The sequence below is a fragment of the Danio rerio genome, chromosome 23, assembly GCF_052040795.2.
Source record: "Danio rerio strain M-AB ecotype USA chromosome 23, GRCz13ab, whole genome shotgun sequence".
NCBI classification, from domain to species: Eukaryota; Metazoa; Chordata; class Actinopteri; order Cypriniformes; family Danionidae; genus Danio; species Danio rerio.
This window is the reverse complement of record NC_141043.1, coordinates 48,190,001-48,205,187: the sequence shown is the minus strand read 5'-3', so window position 1 is coordinate 48,205,187 and position 15,187 is coordinate 48,190,001. Positions and strand designations below refer to the sequence as shown.

Below are 15,187 nucleotides of genomic sequence, written 5' to 3'. Positions count from 1 at the left end.
ACACACACAGTTGAAGTCAGAATTATTAGCCCCCCTGGTTTTTTTTAATCAAATTTATTTTTGCCCTTTTTTGCTTTTATTAAGTGGATAGGACAATATTTCAGACAGGAAGCAAGGTGGGAGAGAAAGAGGGGGTAGGGACAGAAATGTCCTCGAGCCGGGATTCAAACTCAGGACGCCGTGAAGTGCTACGGCACCATATGTCATTGTGCTGACCACTAGGCCAGTGGTCACCAAAGTTGTTCCTGGAGGGCCGGTGTCCTGCACATTTTAGCCCCAACCCTAATTAAACACACCTGAACAAGCTAATCAAGGTATTACTAGGTATACTTGAAACATCTAGGCAGGTGTGTTGAGGCAAGTTGGAGCTAAACCCTGCAGGGACACCGGCCCTCCAGGACCGAGATTGGTGACCCCTGCACTAGGCTATTACACCAACAGCCCCCCTGATTAATAAAAAAGCGAATAATTCTGATTTCAACCGTGTAAATTCAAATCTATATTTTTAGGCTGCCTTAAATATTTAAGCTGAATCAAATGAACTTTATCAGTCATTTCAACAGTACAATCAAACTGACTAAGAATATTAAGTTAAACTTTGTATGACTTGATTAACTTCAGTTAAAGCAACATACAAATATTTGTTGTCTTGTCTTGACTTGAGTACTTTTTTACAGTGTAAAACCTTGAAAAAAAACTAGTAAAATGTTATTTACTGTCATCATGACAAACACAAAATAACTGAGTTATTATTAAAACTATTATGTTTAAAATTGTGTTGAAACAAATCTCTGTTAAACAGCACTTGGGAAATATTTGAAAAAGAAAACTAATTTTAGGGTGAACTACCTGTAATTTATTTTTATTTTAATAGCCAGACATCTCTGAACCACATGAAACCTTCAAAGAATAATACTAAGAAATAATCAAACTATTAAAAATATTCAAACATTACAAACAGATTACATATATACCACAGGTAAACACCAAACTGCAGCTTTAAGATGATTTATTCTATAAATGCAGGTTGTTACTAGAGACGGGATACAGCTGTTGCTGGAATTTACCAAGAATTGTGTATATTATTTATTAAATTACCCCTTAAATTGTATTTTATTAATGTCTACCCCTAAACCCAAAAGTCACTTTAAGATAAAAACAGTAATTATACCAAGTGTTATACATATTACTTATTAAATAACATTTGAAATGGTATTTAACTAATGTCTACCCAACCCTCACAGTGTGTAAAGCAATAATTATTGTTACTCAGTATTACTGAGGATTATTAATATTATTTATAAAATTACCCATTAAATTGTATTTTATTAACGTCTACCTCCACAGTAATGTATAAACAGTAATTATGCCAAGAATCATTCATTTTATTTATTAAATTACTCATTAAATTGTATTTTATTAATGCCTACTCCAACCCTAAACCCAACCCTCACAGTAAACAGTAATTATATAAAGTATTATTCATATTATTTAATAAATTACACATTAAATTGTATTTTATTAACACCTACCCTTAAACCCAACCATCACTTTGAGATAAAAACAGTAATTATGCCGAGTATTATACATGGTATTTATTAAATTACACATTAAATTGTACTTTATTAACGTCTACCCCTATACCCAATCCTCAAAGTAATGTAAAAACAGAAATTATACCAAGTTTTGTTCATGTTATTTATTAAATTAACCATCTAAATGTATTTTTATTAACATCAACCCTCACAGTCATGTAAAAACCGCAATTATACAGGGTATTATTCACATTATTTATTAAATTACCTATTAAATTGTATTTTATTAACATCTACCACCACCCCATCCCTACATCTACCCCTCACAGTAATGTAAACATATTAATTACTGTTGTACAGCGTCACAATAATGATGCAATATTGACGTGAGTATCCGCAGCTGTATCCCTTCTAGTCGTTACTATAAATACGCGAGATGAAGGTCGGCTGCCCTGGTAAATGTTCTAAGGACAGACGTCACTGTCGCGAGCGCCCTTGATCTGACGGCCACGCGATGACTTCACGGGAGATAATTGACGTTTAAATGCGGGATCAACAAACTGACGGAGCGGATTCGGCGCGCGCGCTCACGGTAAGCACAACTCACGGTGACTTTATCTCACGTTTTACAGGGCTTCAATTCAACTTTAAGATTCTTTAAGACCATAATAAATGACGTTTCAGACGTATACTGAGCTAAATGCGAATGATTTTCTTCTGATGTGTAAAATAGGCTATTTGTTACTTGCTTCATCAAAAATGTTGAAATGAGCTATTTCTCAGCCAAATATTTCAGGTGTGTTAAAACAAGCAAACTCAAGAATTAAAATAATCAATAGAACTTTTCTTCTTAGCTATAAAACTCTAATGAACTAAATGACAACAGTTAGTCCAGGTCGGTAACCTCATAAATGGTCTATACAAGACGGAGAACATAATATCATTGCAAGGAAGATAGTTAATGCATATTAGTAAATAAATAGAGTTATAAATAAGTTTTAATGAAAGAGTTTTAGCCCAGCTGGGTAGCTTAACATTGATATAAAACAATTAAGATACTTTTAAAACGATTTAAATCCAACGAGACAAATTTTGTGAATTTAAGACTTTTTTAAAGGCTTTAATTCCTTGTTTTATTAAAGACCCTGCGGACACCCTGCTTTTGTCCTTTTATTTACCCCACCAAGAAATCAAAATTGGATTACATTGCTCCGAATGTCGCTAGTTAACACACTCAAATTTAATTTCATATTAATTTCATAATTTCTAAAATATCAGCCTTTATCAAATGGTTGAGATGTCCGTTTGTGGTAAAAGTGCCGAAATTAATATGAAAAATCTGAAAATATGAAGTGCAAAATATTTAAAATAAAAACATTTTGAATATTAAATCATCTTGATTTTTTGAAGTATGCCATAAATATTTCAGACTCTCATTTAACACGCTTTCTTGTTTTATTTATTTTATTTGTGTGTTTTTTTTTTTTTACAATAAAACCATAATCAAGAGTGGTAGTGCAACAGGATTATGTTAGATTTTTTTGTAAACCAACAATGCTGTGTGTGAAAGCCATTATTTACAACAGCCATTCTTTACATGACTTTTACAGTCATTATTTAAAACAGTAAAAACACGGTCAAGCGTTTGGTAGAGCAGCAGTATTAATATAAGTAACTACTTAAAATATTTATAAAAACATTATTAATCATTTTTTGAATTTAAAATGCAATAAAGAAGTTTGTAACAAGTGAGACCAGAAAATAGCCAAATTTAAAAAAAAGGAAATTTATACAGCTGAAACCAGAAGTGTACATACACTGTAAAAAAGAGAACATAACATACATTTTACACACATTTCCTCTGTATTTTTTTAGCTTTGCTTTTAAACTGTATAACAGAAGTTTAAAAGCAAAGCTAAAAAAACATATCTCAACATAAATCGAGTGAAAACCAAACTTGATTGAGGCAAGTAGCCAAATTTATTTAATAATAATTATAAATTACTAGAAAACATTGCGTTAAATTAACCAAAACAGTATTTTTCTTTACATTTTTTAAATTAAATTATTACAGTAACAACAAAACAATCTCATTTATAACAGAATTACACTGGCTTTTGCCTTGATTTGCTCACCGATGTGTTCTGCATAGTCCTCTATCTGTCGAGTGACAGTATTTACATTTTTTTTAAAAATCTAATTTATTTACATTTAATTTCAGTTTGTTGGTTACAATTGGCCAACTTTGGCCCGCGGGCATTCATTCATTACATTTGTTTTACCGGCTTACTCCCTTTATTATTCAGGGGCTGCCACAGTGGAATGAAACGCCATTGGAATGTTTTGCATATGCTGGATAAACATTTGCAACCCAACACTGGGAAACACCCATACACACTCATTCACACACACACTCATACACTACAGGCAATTCAGTGCATCAATAGTAAACCCAAATTGGGTAAAGTATATGGACTAACTCAAACATTGGGTTAAATTTGGTCTTACTTAATTATTAATTAAAAATTTGAATTTACTCAGGGCATCACGGTGGCACAGTGGGTAGCATGATCGCCTCACAGCAAAAAGGTCGCTGGTTCGAGTCTCGGCTAGGTCTGTTGGCGTTTCCGAGTTTGCATGCTCTCCCCGTGTTGGCGTGGGTTTCCTCCGGTTTCCCCCACAGGCCAAACAAATGCGCTATAAAGATTTAGAAATCGTAACCCATGCTTTAATCTCCTCTCGGTTAGACTACTGCAACTCTGTACATTGGTCTACCTCAGTCAACACTCTCTCGGCTACAGTTGGTCCAAAATGCAGCCACCATTAATAACAGAACTAAGAAAAGAGATCTCCCCTGTCCTCGCCTTATTGCACTGGCTACCTATAAAATACAGAGTTGATGTTAAAAATTTTTTCTTTTCACTTATAAAGCGTTCCACAATTCTGCCCCGGCCTATGTCAGTGAACTTATTAGGCCTTATTCAGCTTGTAGACCGTTAAGATCCTATGACCCAGTTGATTATGTCCATCGGTCTCGCTGCAAATCAAAAGGTGATCGAGCTGTCAGTGTTGCGGCTCTGGAACAGCCTCCCGCTGAACATCAGGGTTTCTCCTTCATTGGATGCTTTTAAATCTAACTTAAAGACTTATTTTTACACTCTTGCCTTTGAGTGACGCATGCATTGTTATTTTTTATTTGCATTTCAATATTACTTTTAAACATATGCATTTCCTTGTATTTTTAATACCAGTTTTTTAGTTTTATCGTCTAGTTTATTTTATGGTGAAGCACTTTGGATCAGCTATGGTTGTGTAAAATTGTTGTCTATAAATAAAGTTTGCCTTGCCTTGCTATAGAGGAACTGGGTTGTTAAAATTGTCCGTAGTGCACGTGTGTAAATGGGAGTGTATGGGTGTTTCCCAGTGATGGGTTGCAGCTGGAAGGGCATCCGCTGCTTAAAACATATACTGGATAAGTTGGCGGTTCATTCCGCTGTGGCCACCCCGGATTAATAAAGGGACTAAGCCGAAAAGAAAATGAATGAATGAATAAATGAATTTATAATTTAAATAATGTACCCAGGAGTTGGGTTAAACCCCATTACAGTCCCTATTAAATGCTAAAACACCTAAACAAATGCATTTGGTCTGTCCAGTGTAATTGTGATGTCCATGTCAAAATATAAATAATTAAATTAATTAAAAACACCCAGAACTGGGCTGAAGTAACCCAGCATTTTTAGTGTGTTCTGATTATTCTGTGTGTTGAAACAGGAAGTTGATCATCTTGTGCGGTTCCTGCGATCTGATTGGATGGGTCTGACACTGTGCTGCTGGCTGAGAGACGGCCTTCCCAAAAATCCCAATCAATCCTCATCAGCATTCACCCCGTTTTCCGTGACTCCGCCCATTCGGCTTGCTGTGCTTTTAGACACGCCTCCTGTTGCCCCCGGAAACCCTCGATCACAGTGGAGTCCGACACACCTGTCTCCTAACCTACAGCGGTGCGTGTCAGGTGTCCGAGTGCATCGCGGACATGTGGAGCAGAGCAGTGATGCAGCCCGGGCTGCGGTCGGCACGTCAACAGGTCTCCATATATGGGAGGTTAAGTGGGAGGGGCAACAAAGAGGAAGCCACGCCCTCCTGGGAGTGTCCACTCACAAATCCCCCCTGCAGGCATCGGGATATAAAGCACTTATAGGCGGAGACTCATGCTCCTGGGGCTGGGAGCTCTCAACCAATCAGCTGTGGCATGATGGGAAGGAGGGGAGGAGTTATCCGGGAGGCGGGGCCACAGGTGTTTTGAGCGTGCCAGACTGTGTGCTATTGGTGGTGGACGCAGATGCAGGGACGCTGGGATACGTAGTAGACGACTGCTATCTGGGAGTGGCCTTCCAGGATCTGCCCAAAGGGGTGGAGCTGTTCCCTGCAGTGAGCTGCGTTTGGGGCGGAGCTGAAATTTGCATACGCTACCTGTCCGGAACCACGCGTGAGTCTGAGCTTTACTAACAGTGCATACTTACTAGTGTGCATCATACTGACTACACAGGCTACATATTCAGTCAGCTGTGCATGGAAACAAACACTCCTGCTACCTTACATTTTTAAGTTGAATCAAATAAACATTCCTAGAAATCTACAGAGACTAACATCCATCAAACCCACTAAAATATTAAGATAAACCTTGTCTATCTGTATTTATTCAAATTTAGCTTATTAAATTATTAGAAAAAGCAACATACAAATATTTGTTGTCTTAACTTTTTGTGATTCTTTTTAGTGTAAAAATGCATTGATCAGTGTGTGTGTGTGTGTGTGTGTGTGTGTGTGTGTATTCCTCAGGTGACGCACCTGCTCTTCAGGCTCTCAGTCGTCTGTCTGCACGGCGGGCTCTCAGACTCCACGGGACCCAAAACCACACACACTCCTTGCCTTCAGCTCTACAGCGCCTCCTGCTGGACACACACACACACCACAGGGACACGCCTGAACACGCACAAACTCAAATGTTATTGGTCACGTAAAGAGACATCCACACAATATGATCTGCGGTGAAATGATTGCACAAATAACAATGCTATGATAAAACAACAACAGAATTCAAAGGAAGCAGTAATAGAAGTAAGAAAATAAATGAAAATAGACTTTCGATATGGAGTACGTGACTGCAGAATAAAAGTACAAAGTGTAAAACATATACAGGGTTTCAGCAGGTTTCACAGAGCTAAATTTAGGACTTTCAGATATTTTAAGACCATTATGACTGAAATTTTAGACTCATAAAGGAATCTTTCAAATGGGCCGGATGGAAAAGATTTTTATTTGCTCTATCAAAAAATGCTTTAATACATTTAATAATACAATAATACATGAATAATTTTAAAAATAAATACTTTAGATTCAAAACATTTTAAAATATTGTGTAAAACAAGCAAGCTACCCAAACACTTTTTTTTCAACATAAACTCTTTAAAAAAATAAATAAAAAATGAACAAATGTTTTAAAAGTTTTAAAAACTAAAATAAACTAAATCTACATGGAGAACGTTATATATATATATATATATATATATATATATATATATATATATATATATATATATACAGTTGAAGTCAGAATTATTAGCCCCGTTGAATTATTAGACCGCTTGTTTATTTTTCCCCCAATTTGTGTTTAACGGAGAGAGGATTTTTACAGCACATTTACAAACATAATAGTTTTATTAACTCATTTTTAATAATGAATTAATTTTATCTTTGCCATGATGACAGTAAATAATATTTTACTAGATATTCTTCAAGACACTTCTATACAGCTTAAAGTGACATTTAAAGGCTTCACTAGGGTAATTAGTTTAACTAGGCAGGTTAGGGTAATTAGGCAAGTTATTGTATAACGATGGTTTGTTCTGTAGACTATCAAGAAAAAAAAATAGCTTAAAGGGGCTAATAATTTTGTCACTAAAATAGTGTTTAAAAAAATTAAAAACTGCTTTTATTCTAGCCGAAATAAAACAAATAAGACTTTCTCCAGAAGAAAAAATATTATCAGACATACTGTGGAAATGTCATTGCACTGATAAAAAATTAAAACTTCATAATAAACATCATTTAGGAAATATTTTAAAAAGAAAAAAAATTCAAAGGGGGCTAATAATCCTGACTTCAACTGTACATCAGGAGTGGTGAAAATCGACTGCCTGTTTGGGTTTCAGAACTGTGATGCCAAAAATGGCTCAATAGCGCCACCTGTACACTTTCAACAGTGAAGTGTTTCATGTAGACGCACAAAAACTGAGATATGTGGAATAAATGATCTTTTTTATGTTAGATGCCTCTCACATATTTAATGATCTTTGTGTAATTATCTTATTTAAATTAATTTCCAGTTCGTATAGTTTTGCAGACGTGTTCACGTTGTTGTCGTTTTTGTTTTGTACACTTTTCGAAAGAAGTCTCTGCTGTTCTCCAACGCTGCATTTATTTGATCAAAAATGCAGTTAAAATATTTCTGATTATTTTCGATGTTGAAAACGGTTCTGCTGCTTCATAATTTGCTGGAAAATCTACGGTTGTTTGTTATAAATGCATGTACTGTTACTTTATAAGGATATATTTAATAGAATGATTTCTGAAGGACCGTGTAAATGATTTTATTACATGACATCAATGTTTTAAATTTGATTGATTCTATTTATTTTAATGAAATATATATATATATATATATATATATATATATATATATATATATATATATATATATATATTTTTTTTTTTTTTTATAGAAATAAACTGCTAACAGCATGATCAGGATGTCTGAAATCCTGCATAATAAAAGGTTTGGTTGATATATCACAGTTGTTGGCTATGTTAGTGTGTTCAATCAATATTCATTCATTTTCTTTTGGCTTAGTCCTTTTATTATTCTGGGGTCGCCACAGCAGAATGAACCACCAACTAATCCAGCATATTTTTTAAACAGCAGATGCCCTTCCAGCTGCAACCCAGTAATAATAATAATAATAATTCCTTACATTTATATCGTGCTTTTCTGGACACTCAAGGCTCTTTACACATGAAGGGGGATCTCCTCATTCCCTACCAGTGTGCAGCATCCACCTGAATGATGCGACGGCAGTCATTTTGCGCCAGACCGCACACCACACACCAGCTGATTGGTGGAGAGGAGACAGTGATGAAGATAATTATAATATAGGGATGGTTAGGAGGCCATGATGGACAGAGGCCAGTGTTATATTATTATAACACTGTTAATATTATTCTTATAACTTAAATTACACATTAAATAGTATTTTACTAACGTCTACCCCAAATCCAGCCCTCACATTAATGTAAAAATATGAATTATTGTTGTACAGAGTCACAGATGATGCTATATTGATGGGCGTATCCACAGCTGTATCCCTTCTAGACCTAGACAAAGACACACACATGCGCATACACACACAGACCTGATGGAAAAACACACGATGATTTAAGATTTTGGAGTTTTATTTCAAATATCATAAGCACATATAAATAAGAGATTAAAATGGAAAGCATATCTTCATCATCAAGGCATCATCATCATCATCATCATCTCCAGACTCTCTGAGATCCTCCTCTGCGGTTCACAGATCTTCTGCTCTGCACAGATCGACCTCGCTGAGACGAAACACACACCTGAAACACACACACACACACACAAACACACACACACACACACACACACACACACACACACACACACACACACACACACACACACACACACACACACACACACACACACACGCACACACACACACTCGCCTTTTCAAACACTGGCCAACCAGATCAGCTGTACAGGTCATGTGACTGACAGCTGGTGTATATGAGGTCATGTTTAACACTGATGACATCACCATCCTCACGTGTGACATCACAGACACGCACAGCTCATACAAAAACATTCAGGGGACAAATGCTTTTAGATTAAAGATCTACAGTCATTAGCATGAGAATATGTGGGAAACTCATCCCATTACAATACTAATCATTCATTTATTCTCCTTCGGCTTCCAAATTCATCTGGGGTCGCCACAGTGGAATGAACCACCAACTATTTCAGCATGTTTTACACAGCGAATGCCCTTTCAGCTGCAACCTATTACTGGGAAAAACACCCACCCACCCCCACACACACACACACACACACACTCACGCACGCACGCACGCACGCACTACGGAAAATTTAGTTAATCTATTTACCTATAGCGCATGTGTTTGGACTGTGGAGGAAACCCACGCTAACACAGGGAGAACATGCAAACTCCACACAGAAACACCAACTGACCCAGCTGCGACTCAAACCAGTGACCTTCTTGCTGTGAGGCCACTGTGCAACACCACTGAGCTGCAAATGATCAATTTGTGCATTCATTTGAAGCGTGACTGAACTGTGCGCACCTCTTGTTTGTCGTGTTGCTCTGGTTTCTGCTGCATGTTTGATGTCAGGTCAGTCATGTGACGCTGGACAGACGCATCAGCTGACTCACTGTGCTGCTCTCTGATTGGCTCATCCAGCGGCTCACCAGGGGAACGTTCCAGCAGCTGAAAACACACAAATACGAGAGTGAGCATGGTTATTTTAGTAAACGAAACCTAAAATTAAAACTTAAACTATTGGTCAGACAATATTTTCGCTGACAGAAAAACACATGAATAAAAATCACAATACAGGGGTCCCTCGTTATTCGCGGGAGTTACGTTGTAAAGATAATCCGCATTAGGCAAAATTCGTGAAGTAGTCTGCTATATTTCTACAATTATTTTAGATGTTTTAAGGCTGTAAAACCACTCGCTACACTCGATATACACTTTTCTCAGACAGACTTTAACGTTTTCACTTTTCTCTCTCGTTTATTAAAGGGTCACAAAACACCAGAACACATGTTTTGAGCTGTTGACAGTGGTATATGTGTCCCACACTGCTAAAAACACTATTAGGACACCTATATTTCACTAAAAAGTGTAAATTGGTTGTTTTTGCATTATTTCAAGCAAATTCGTACTTCCGGTTTGAAACTAATTTTTGAAGCTGCGTCACGGTCATGACATAATAGCGTGTATTCCAGCGTGCAGACTGGACGCCTGAGCCAGAGTGAGTCTTATTACGTCTTACAGTGTGCTGCATTAATGCATGAGTAAGGCTTGGTTCAAACCAATCAGCGCGCTCTATTGTGCAACTTCATTAATATTCATTACTGTCACAGTGTTTAGACGACAGAGACGCCACGTTGTGTTGGCAAAACAAGCGTGAAGTGTTGCTTTTATAGTTTGCTGCAGTGAAGTTTTGTTTTCATTTTCTCTCTGTGAGAGCTCAGCTGGAGTCACGTGTGGATTAACAGTGTACGCGACGCTCGACAACAATAACTTACGTGTCTAAGGAGGATTATTGTTTACCTGAGAGCTGTTCTCATCTGCAAACGCTGAGATCCGGATTCGCTTGTAGTCTCCTCTTCATAAAGACGCGGCTCTAGTTGCTGGTGATTGTCCTGTCTCTACAGATTTGGTAAGTGAGCGACCAGTGCTCTTTGTTTATTCAGTTTGTTCGTATCGAACTAAGTTAACTATTGCGCCAAAGTTTTTTCTGAGGAAACTTACATCATTTCAGGTCTGTACCTCTATGAGGACGCTGTTTTATAAACAGTTTATCGAATCTGTTTTATCTTTTTGCATTGTAGCTTGTTACGGCAATCTGAGTGTGTCAAGCAAGAACAGAGTGAGCAGCCTGGTGAAGGTGGCAGGCAAGATCATTGGTTTTAATCAGACTGGTCTAATGGTAATCTACCAAAACTATGTTCAAAGGAGAGCTCAGGGTATCCTATGCACCCCGGATCACCCACTGTACTCTTTATTTCAGCTGTTGCCATCAGGACGTCGTTTTAGTGTTCCTATTTGCAGGACAAATAGAACCAGAAATTCTTTTATAATGGTGGCCATTAGGTCATTAAATGAGTCCAGGGGGGAGGGGGATGTTTCTATATACTGATGTATGGATGTTGTGTAGTAGTATTTTTTAATGTGTACATGTAACTTCGCCTGTGTTATGGTACCTTGTTGTAATTTTAGTTTCCCTAACGGGATAATAAAGCTGAGTCTGAGTCTGAGTGTAAACATGTTAGCATCACAACCAAACTTTAACATTCTGTAGGATTTTCACCACAGTTTGTGACCGGAATAACACACGCGGCTTTCTGACGCTACCTGCTGTGTGCATCTAAGTTTCCGGAAATGCTGAGGGTTTTCTTTTTCTCTCATTCGCCGTGCGGTATCAAACATTGCATGAAAATACACGCTTAGAGCAGCTCCTCGAATCAAATATCTCGTTTGTCGCGAGGGACATGAATGAATTCCCTGAATGAAAGAGCCAAACTGCAGTTAAAGTCCACCATTTAATCATTTGGCAAATAATTCGACTACAGATGTCCATGTAAACACAGTCACTTTCTCCCCTGTGTGCGTGTGTGTGTGTGTGTGTGTGTGTGTGTGTGTGTGTGTGTGTGTGTTTTGACTCTGAAAGTCAGCGTGTGCCCAAATAGACACTCCCACATCATGCCTCTTTTCTTCCTCCGACACTCCCCCCTAAACAGAGCTGGACACGCCCACTTTTCTGACTTTTTCCAAAGTAGAGGTGTGAAAACATCCTGCTGAAACGAGGGGCTTTCATGGCCCTTTAAGGCCCCGTTTACACTAGTGCGTTTTAGTTTGAAAACGCATAAGTTTTGCTACGGTTACGCCATCCGTCCACACTACGCCGGAGTTCTCGAGCGCCGAAAACGGAGCGTTTCGAAAACGCTGGAGAGGCCGTTTTCATTCTGAAATGCTGCTGCTCCGTCTCAGTGTGGATGGGGAAAGACGGAGACATCTGAAAACGGAGGCGGGGCTGCAAACGTTCGCCTCTCTGATTGGGGCTTTTCCTCAATATTAAGTAGCCCACACACAGTTCAGTCTCGCATCCTCTTCTTGTAAGTTAAGACCTCGCAAGTTTGATCAAGGCTGCAGTCTCCCCCTTGTCAGTTTGATATGGAAAACATACTGAGGACACGTGTAAATCTTCAAAGGGAACAGTGTACTTTATAACTTCATTCACATCACCCTGGCTACGTTGTTTCACTTTCTCAACAATAAAATGTAAACATGATATAAGGAACTGCCTATTTTAATTTTAATATTAGCAACTTAACAGACAGCAGAAATGTTGAGGCATCGTGCTGCATATATGAGCGTCATCTTCACTGTGTGGATATTTATAACAAAACAGAGCCGATAACAACTGCCTCCTGTCAATTTCAGTGAAAATACGAAACGCACCCTCTCTATTGCTGAATATCAGTTTTAATAATCGATAATTATAAAAGTATAACATACAATAAGTTTATACATTGTAGGAAATAAAGGCAAGCGATCAGTCAATGTACCTGGATTAATCATTAACTTATCTTTGCGCTTAACCAAAACACGTTACCCGTGAACAAGTAATAGATTCCAATGACCAAAGTAAGGGAATAAGGCCTATGTCGTTAGATAAAGACAACAACATGAATGAAATATCACGTTTAGCAAATATAGTGAGATTAGATCCAGCGGGAGATGCTTGATGAGCAGTCCGACAAGCAGAGCTCTCATCTGGGTAGATTGGCTACAGCGCTTGCCTGAGAGTGTGTGTGTGGTCACGTGATGTGCGTTTTCAGCGTTTTGGTGTGGACGGAGAGCTGTTCAGAAAAGCTGGGTAAAACGCGAGTGTGGACGCGGATCGTTTTCATTCTACAACGCCGTTTTAAAACTAAAACGCACTAGTGTAAACGGGGCCTAACTCTCAAAGTTCAAACCTTCATAGACAAATAAGTCCAGTATTATAGAATGAAAACTAGGATCAAAACTATTTGATCTTCATTTATTTATTCCGTAATGGCACCCTACAGCTGCGTAACTTCTACCTTCCTTTACGCACCATTCACACAGGGCTTCAGCGTCAACGCTTGACTGAAGGCATGTCTGAAGTTGGGGCTGATGCGATCGTCATGGCAGCGTCAGCCAATGGAATTCAGTCAGCAATAGGCCACTGTCTAGCTGGTGTATTTGCATACAGCGATCTGATTGGCTGACGCTTCCGTCGGCGGTTGAAAAGTTGAGCTAGTCCCAACTTCTGTAGCGAGAAACGCCTCTGAAGTGGCGCCGACGGATCCACAATGCAGTTCGGCAACGCCTGACGTCAAACATTCAAAGTGAATGGGAAGCGTTGACGCTGACGCCCCGTGTGAATGGGGCATTAGCGTGTCCAGAACTTTTTGTGTGATGGTTAGCATCTTCCTCTGCCTTTTGGGTGCTGCCGCAGGTGCTTTTGACGGAGCAGAACGTTTTGTCAACATTGTGGGAGAAAATTAGCAAATATACAGTCCAGCACTACTACAGAGTCACACTGCTAGTGACTGAAGATTAATGTAAACTTAACAAGCTGAACGCATTCTGTACTGTACAGGAGACACGACACGGAGGAGACTGATTGACAATAGTCTACAGCCAATCAGAACGCAGAACACAATACGTCAATCAGGATGCAGAACACAATACGTCAATCAGGATGCAGAACGCGATGCATCAGTCAGGACGCAGCAGGGTTATAATAGTTTTGGATTGTTCATTAGTTTTAGTTTCTATTTCGTTTTGACTTTTTGTTTTCAAATTCAGTTAGTTTTTATTAGTTTTAGAGGCAAATTTACTAGTGTTTATTAGTTTCTATATTATGAAATTATATTAGTTTCAGCATTAGTTAGTTTTTTTTCTAAATGAGGATATTTGTTAGGTACAAGATTCAAAATCAACAGAATAAATATTGTATAATAGTAAATCCATAAATTCTTTGAAACATGTATTCAGAGAACACATGAACACCATCATCTACCACGACCATCTACCCATGCTCAAACTCAAATACAGCAGCCCTCAACAGCAGCCCAAGTACTGATTCTGAGGTTAGATAAACAGTAGTGATGGGAAGTTTAGATATTTAACATGGATGTTTGGACTCAACATGGCAAAATGATGTAGTCAGCAACAGTAATTTCAGTCAGTTAAAACATCAGCATGATCTGAAAAATGACAGTAAAATTTTGCAACCCAACTGAAGCATCCTTCACTTATTTAAAGTCCATTACGATTGTCTGTTATGAAATAAACTGATGAAATGAAAATGTTCAAGTTCAGTCATAGAGCAAGCTGTACTGTTTGTGTTTGGTTCACTGAATCACACATGCGCTGTATTATCGGTTCACCACTTCTCAATGTAACGTTACTGTTCTATTAACTGAATGAAAGTGTATATTGGATTATTTAGAGTCAGAGGCGGGTATTAAGCTTGTTATAAAGTAAGTAGTTGGTGGATAAGTGCTTACAGGAGAAGTGAATCATTTCAAATGATTCAGTTCGTTTTGGTGAACTAGTTCAACTGGTTCACTTAGAAGATCAGGTTAAAAAGATTCATTCGCGATCGCGATACAGAAATAAAACCCATTATTGGGCACAAACGTGTTAAAGTAATAGTTTTAAGTGTCTGTATTTAATGCTGTCACCGTGCTGCTGTCATGTCCACTCATTGTTTCTGTCACGGG

At 38.0% G+C, this 15,187-nt stretch overlaps 3 protein-coding genes across 6 annotated transcripts in view; 2 read left to right on the top strand and 1 right to left on the bottom strand.

The window, feature by feature from the left end:
* Window positions 1–15,187, top strand: part of tfr2 (transferrin receptor 2) — a 1,009,002-nt gene that overhangs the window by 658,567 nt on the left and 335,248 nt on the right. The window lies entirely within an intron of this gene.
* si:ch1073-228j22.2 lies at window positions 1,861–7,047 on the top strand. The gene is made up of 3 exons (XM_087307915.1): window positions 1,861–2,127; window positions 5,310–6,024; window positions 6,378–7,047. The coding sequence occupies exons 1-3, from the start codon at window positions 2,080–2,082 to the stop codon at window positions 6,557–6,559; spliced, it is 945 nt and encodes a 314-aa protein (XP_087164041.1). The 5' UTR covers window positions 1,861–2,079; the 3' UTR covers window positions 6,560–7,047.
* Window positions 9,030–15,187, bottom strand: part of cntrob (centrobin, centrosomal BRCA2 interacting protein) — a 33,500-nt gene continuing 27,342 nt past the window's right edge. For all 4 annotated transcript variants that reach the window (XM_087305008.1, XM_087305006.1, XM_087305007.1 and 1 more), the window contains exons 18-19: window positions 9,984–10,127; window positions 9,030–9,218 (exon numbers count right to left, since the gene is read on the bottom strand). In XM_087305008.1, coding sequence (XP_087161134.1) covers window positions 9,132–9,218; window positions 9,984–10,127 — 231 coding nt within the window. In that variant the 3' untranslated portion in view covers window positions 9,030–9,131. The remainder of the gene's footprint in view (window positions 9,219–9,983; window positions 10,128–15,187) is intronic.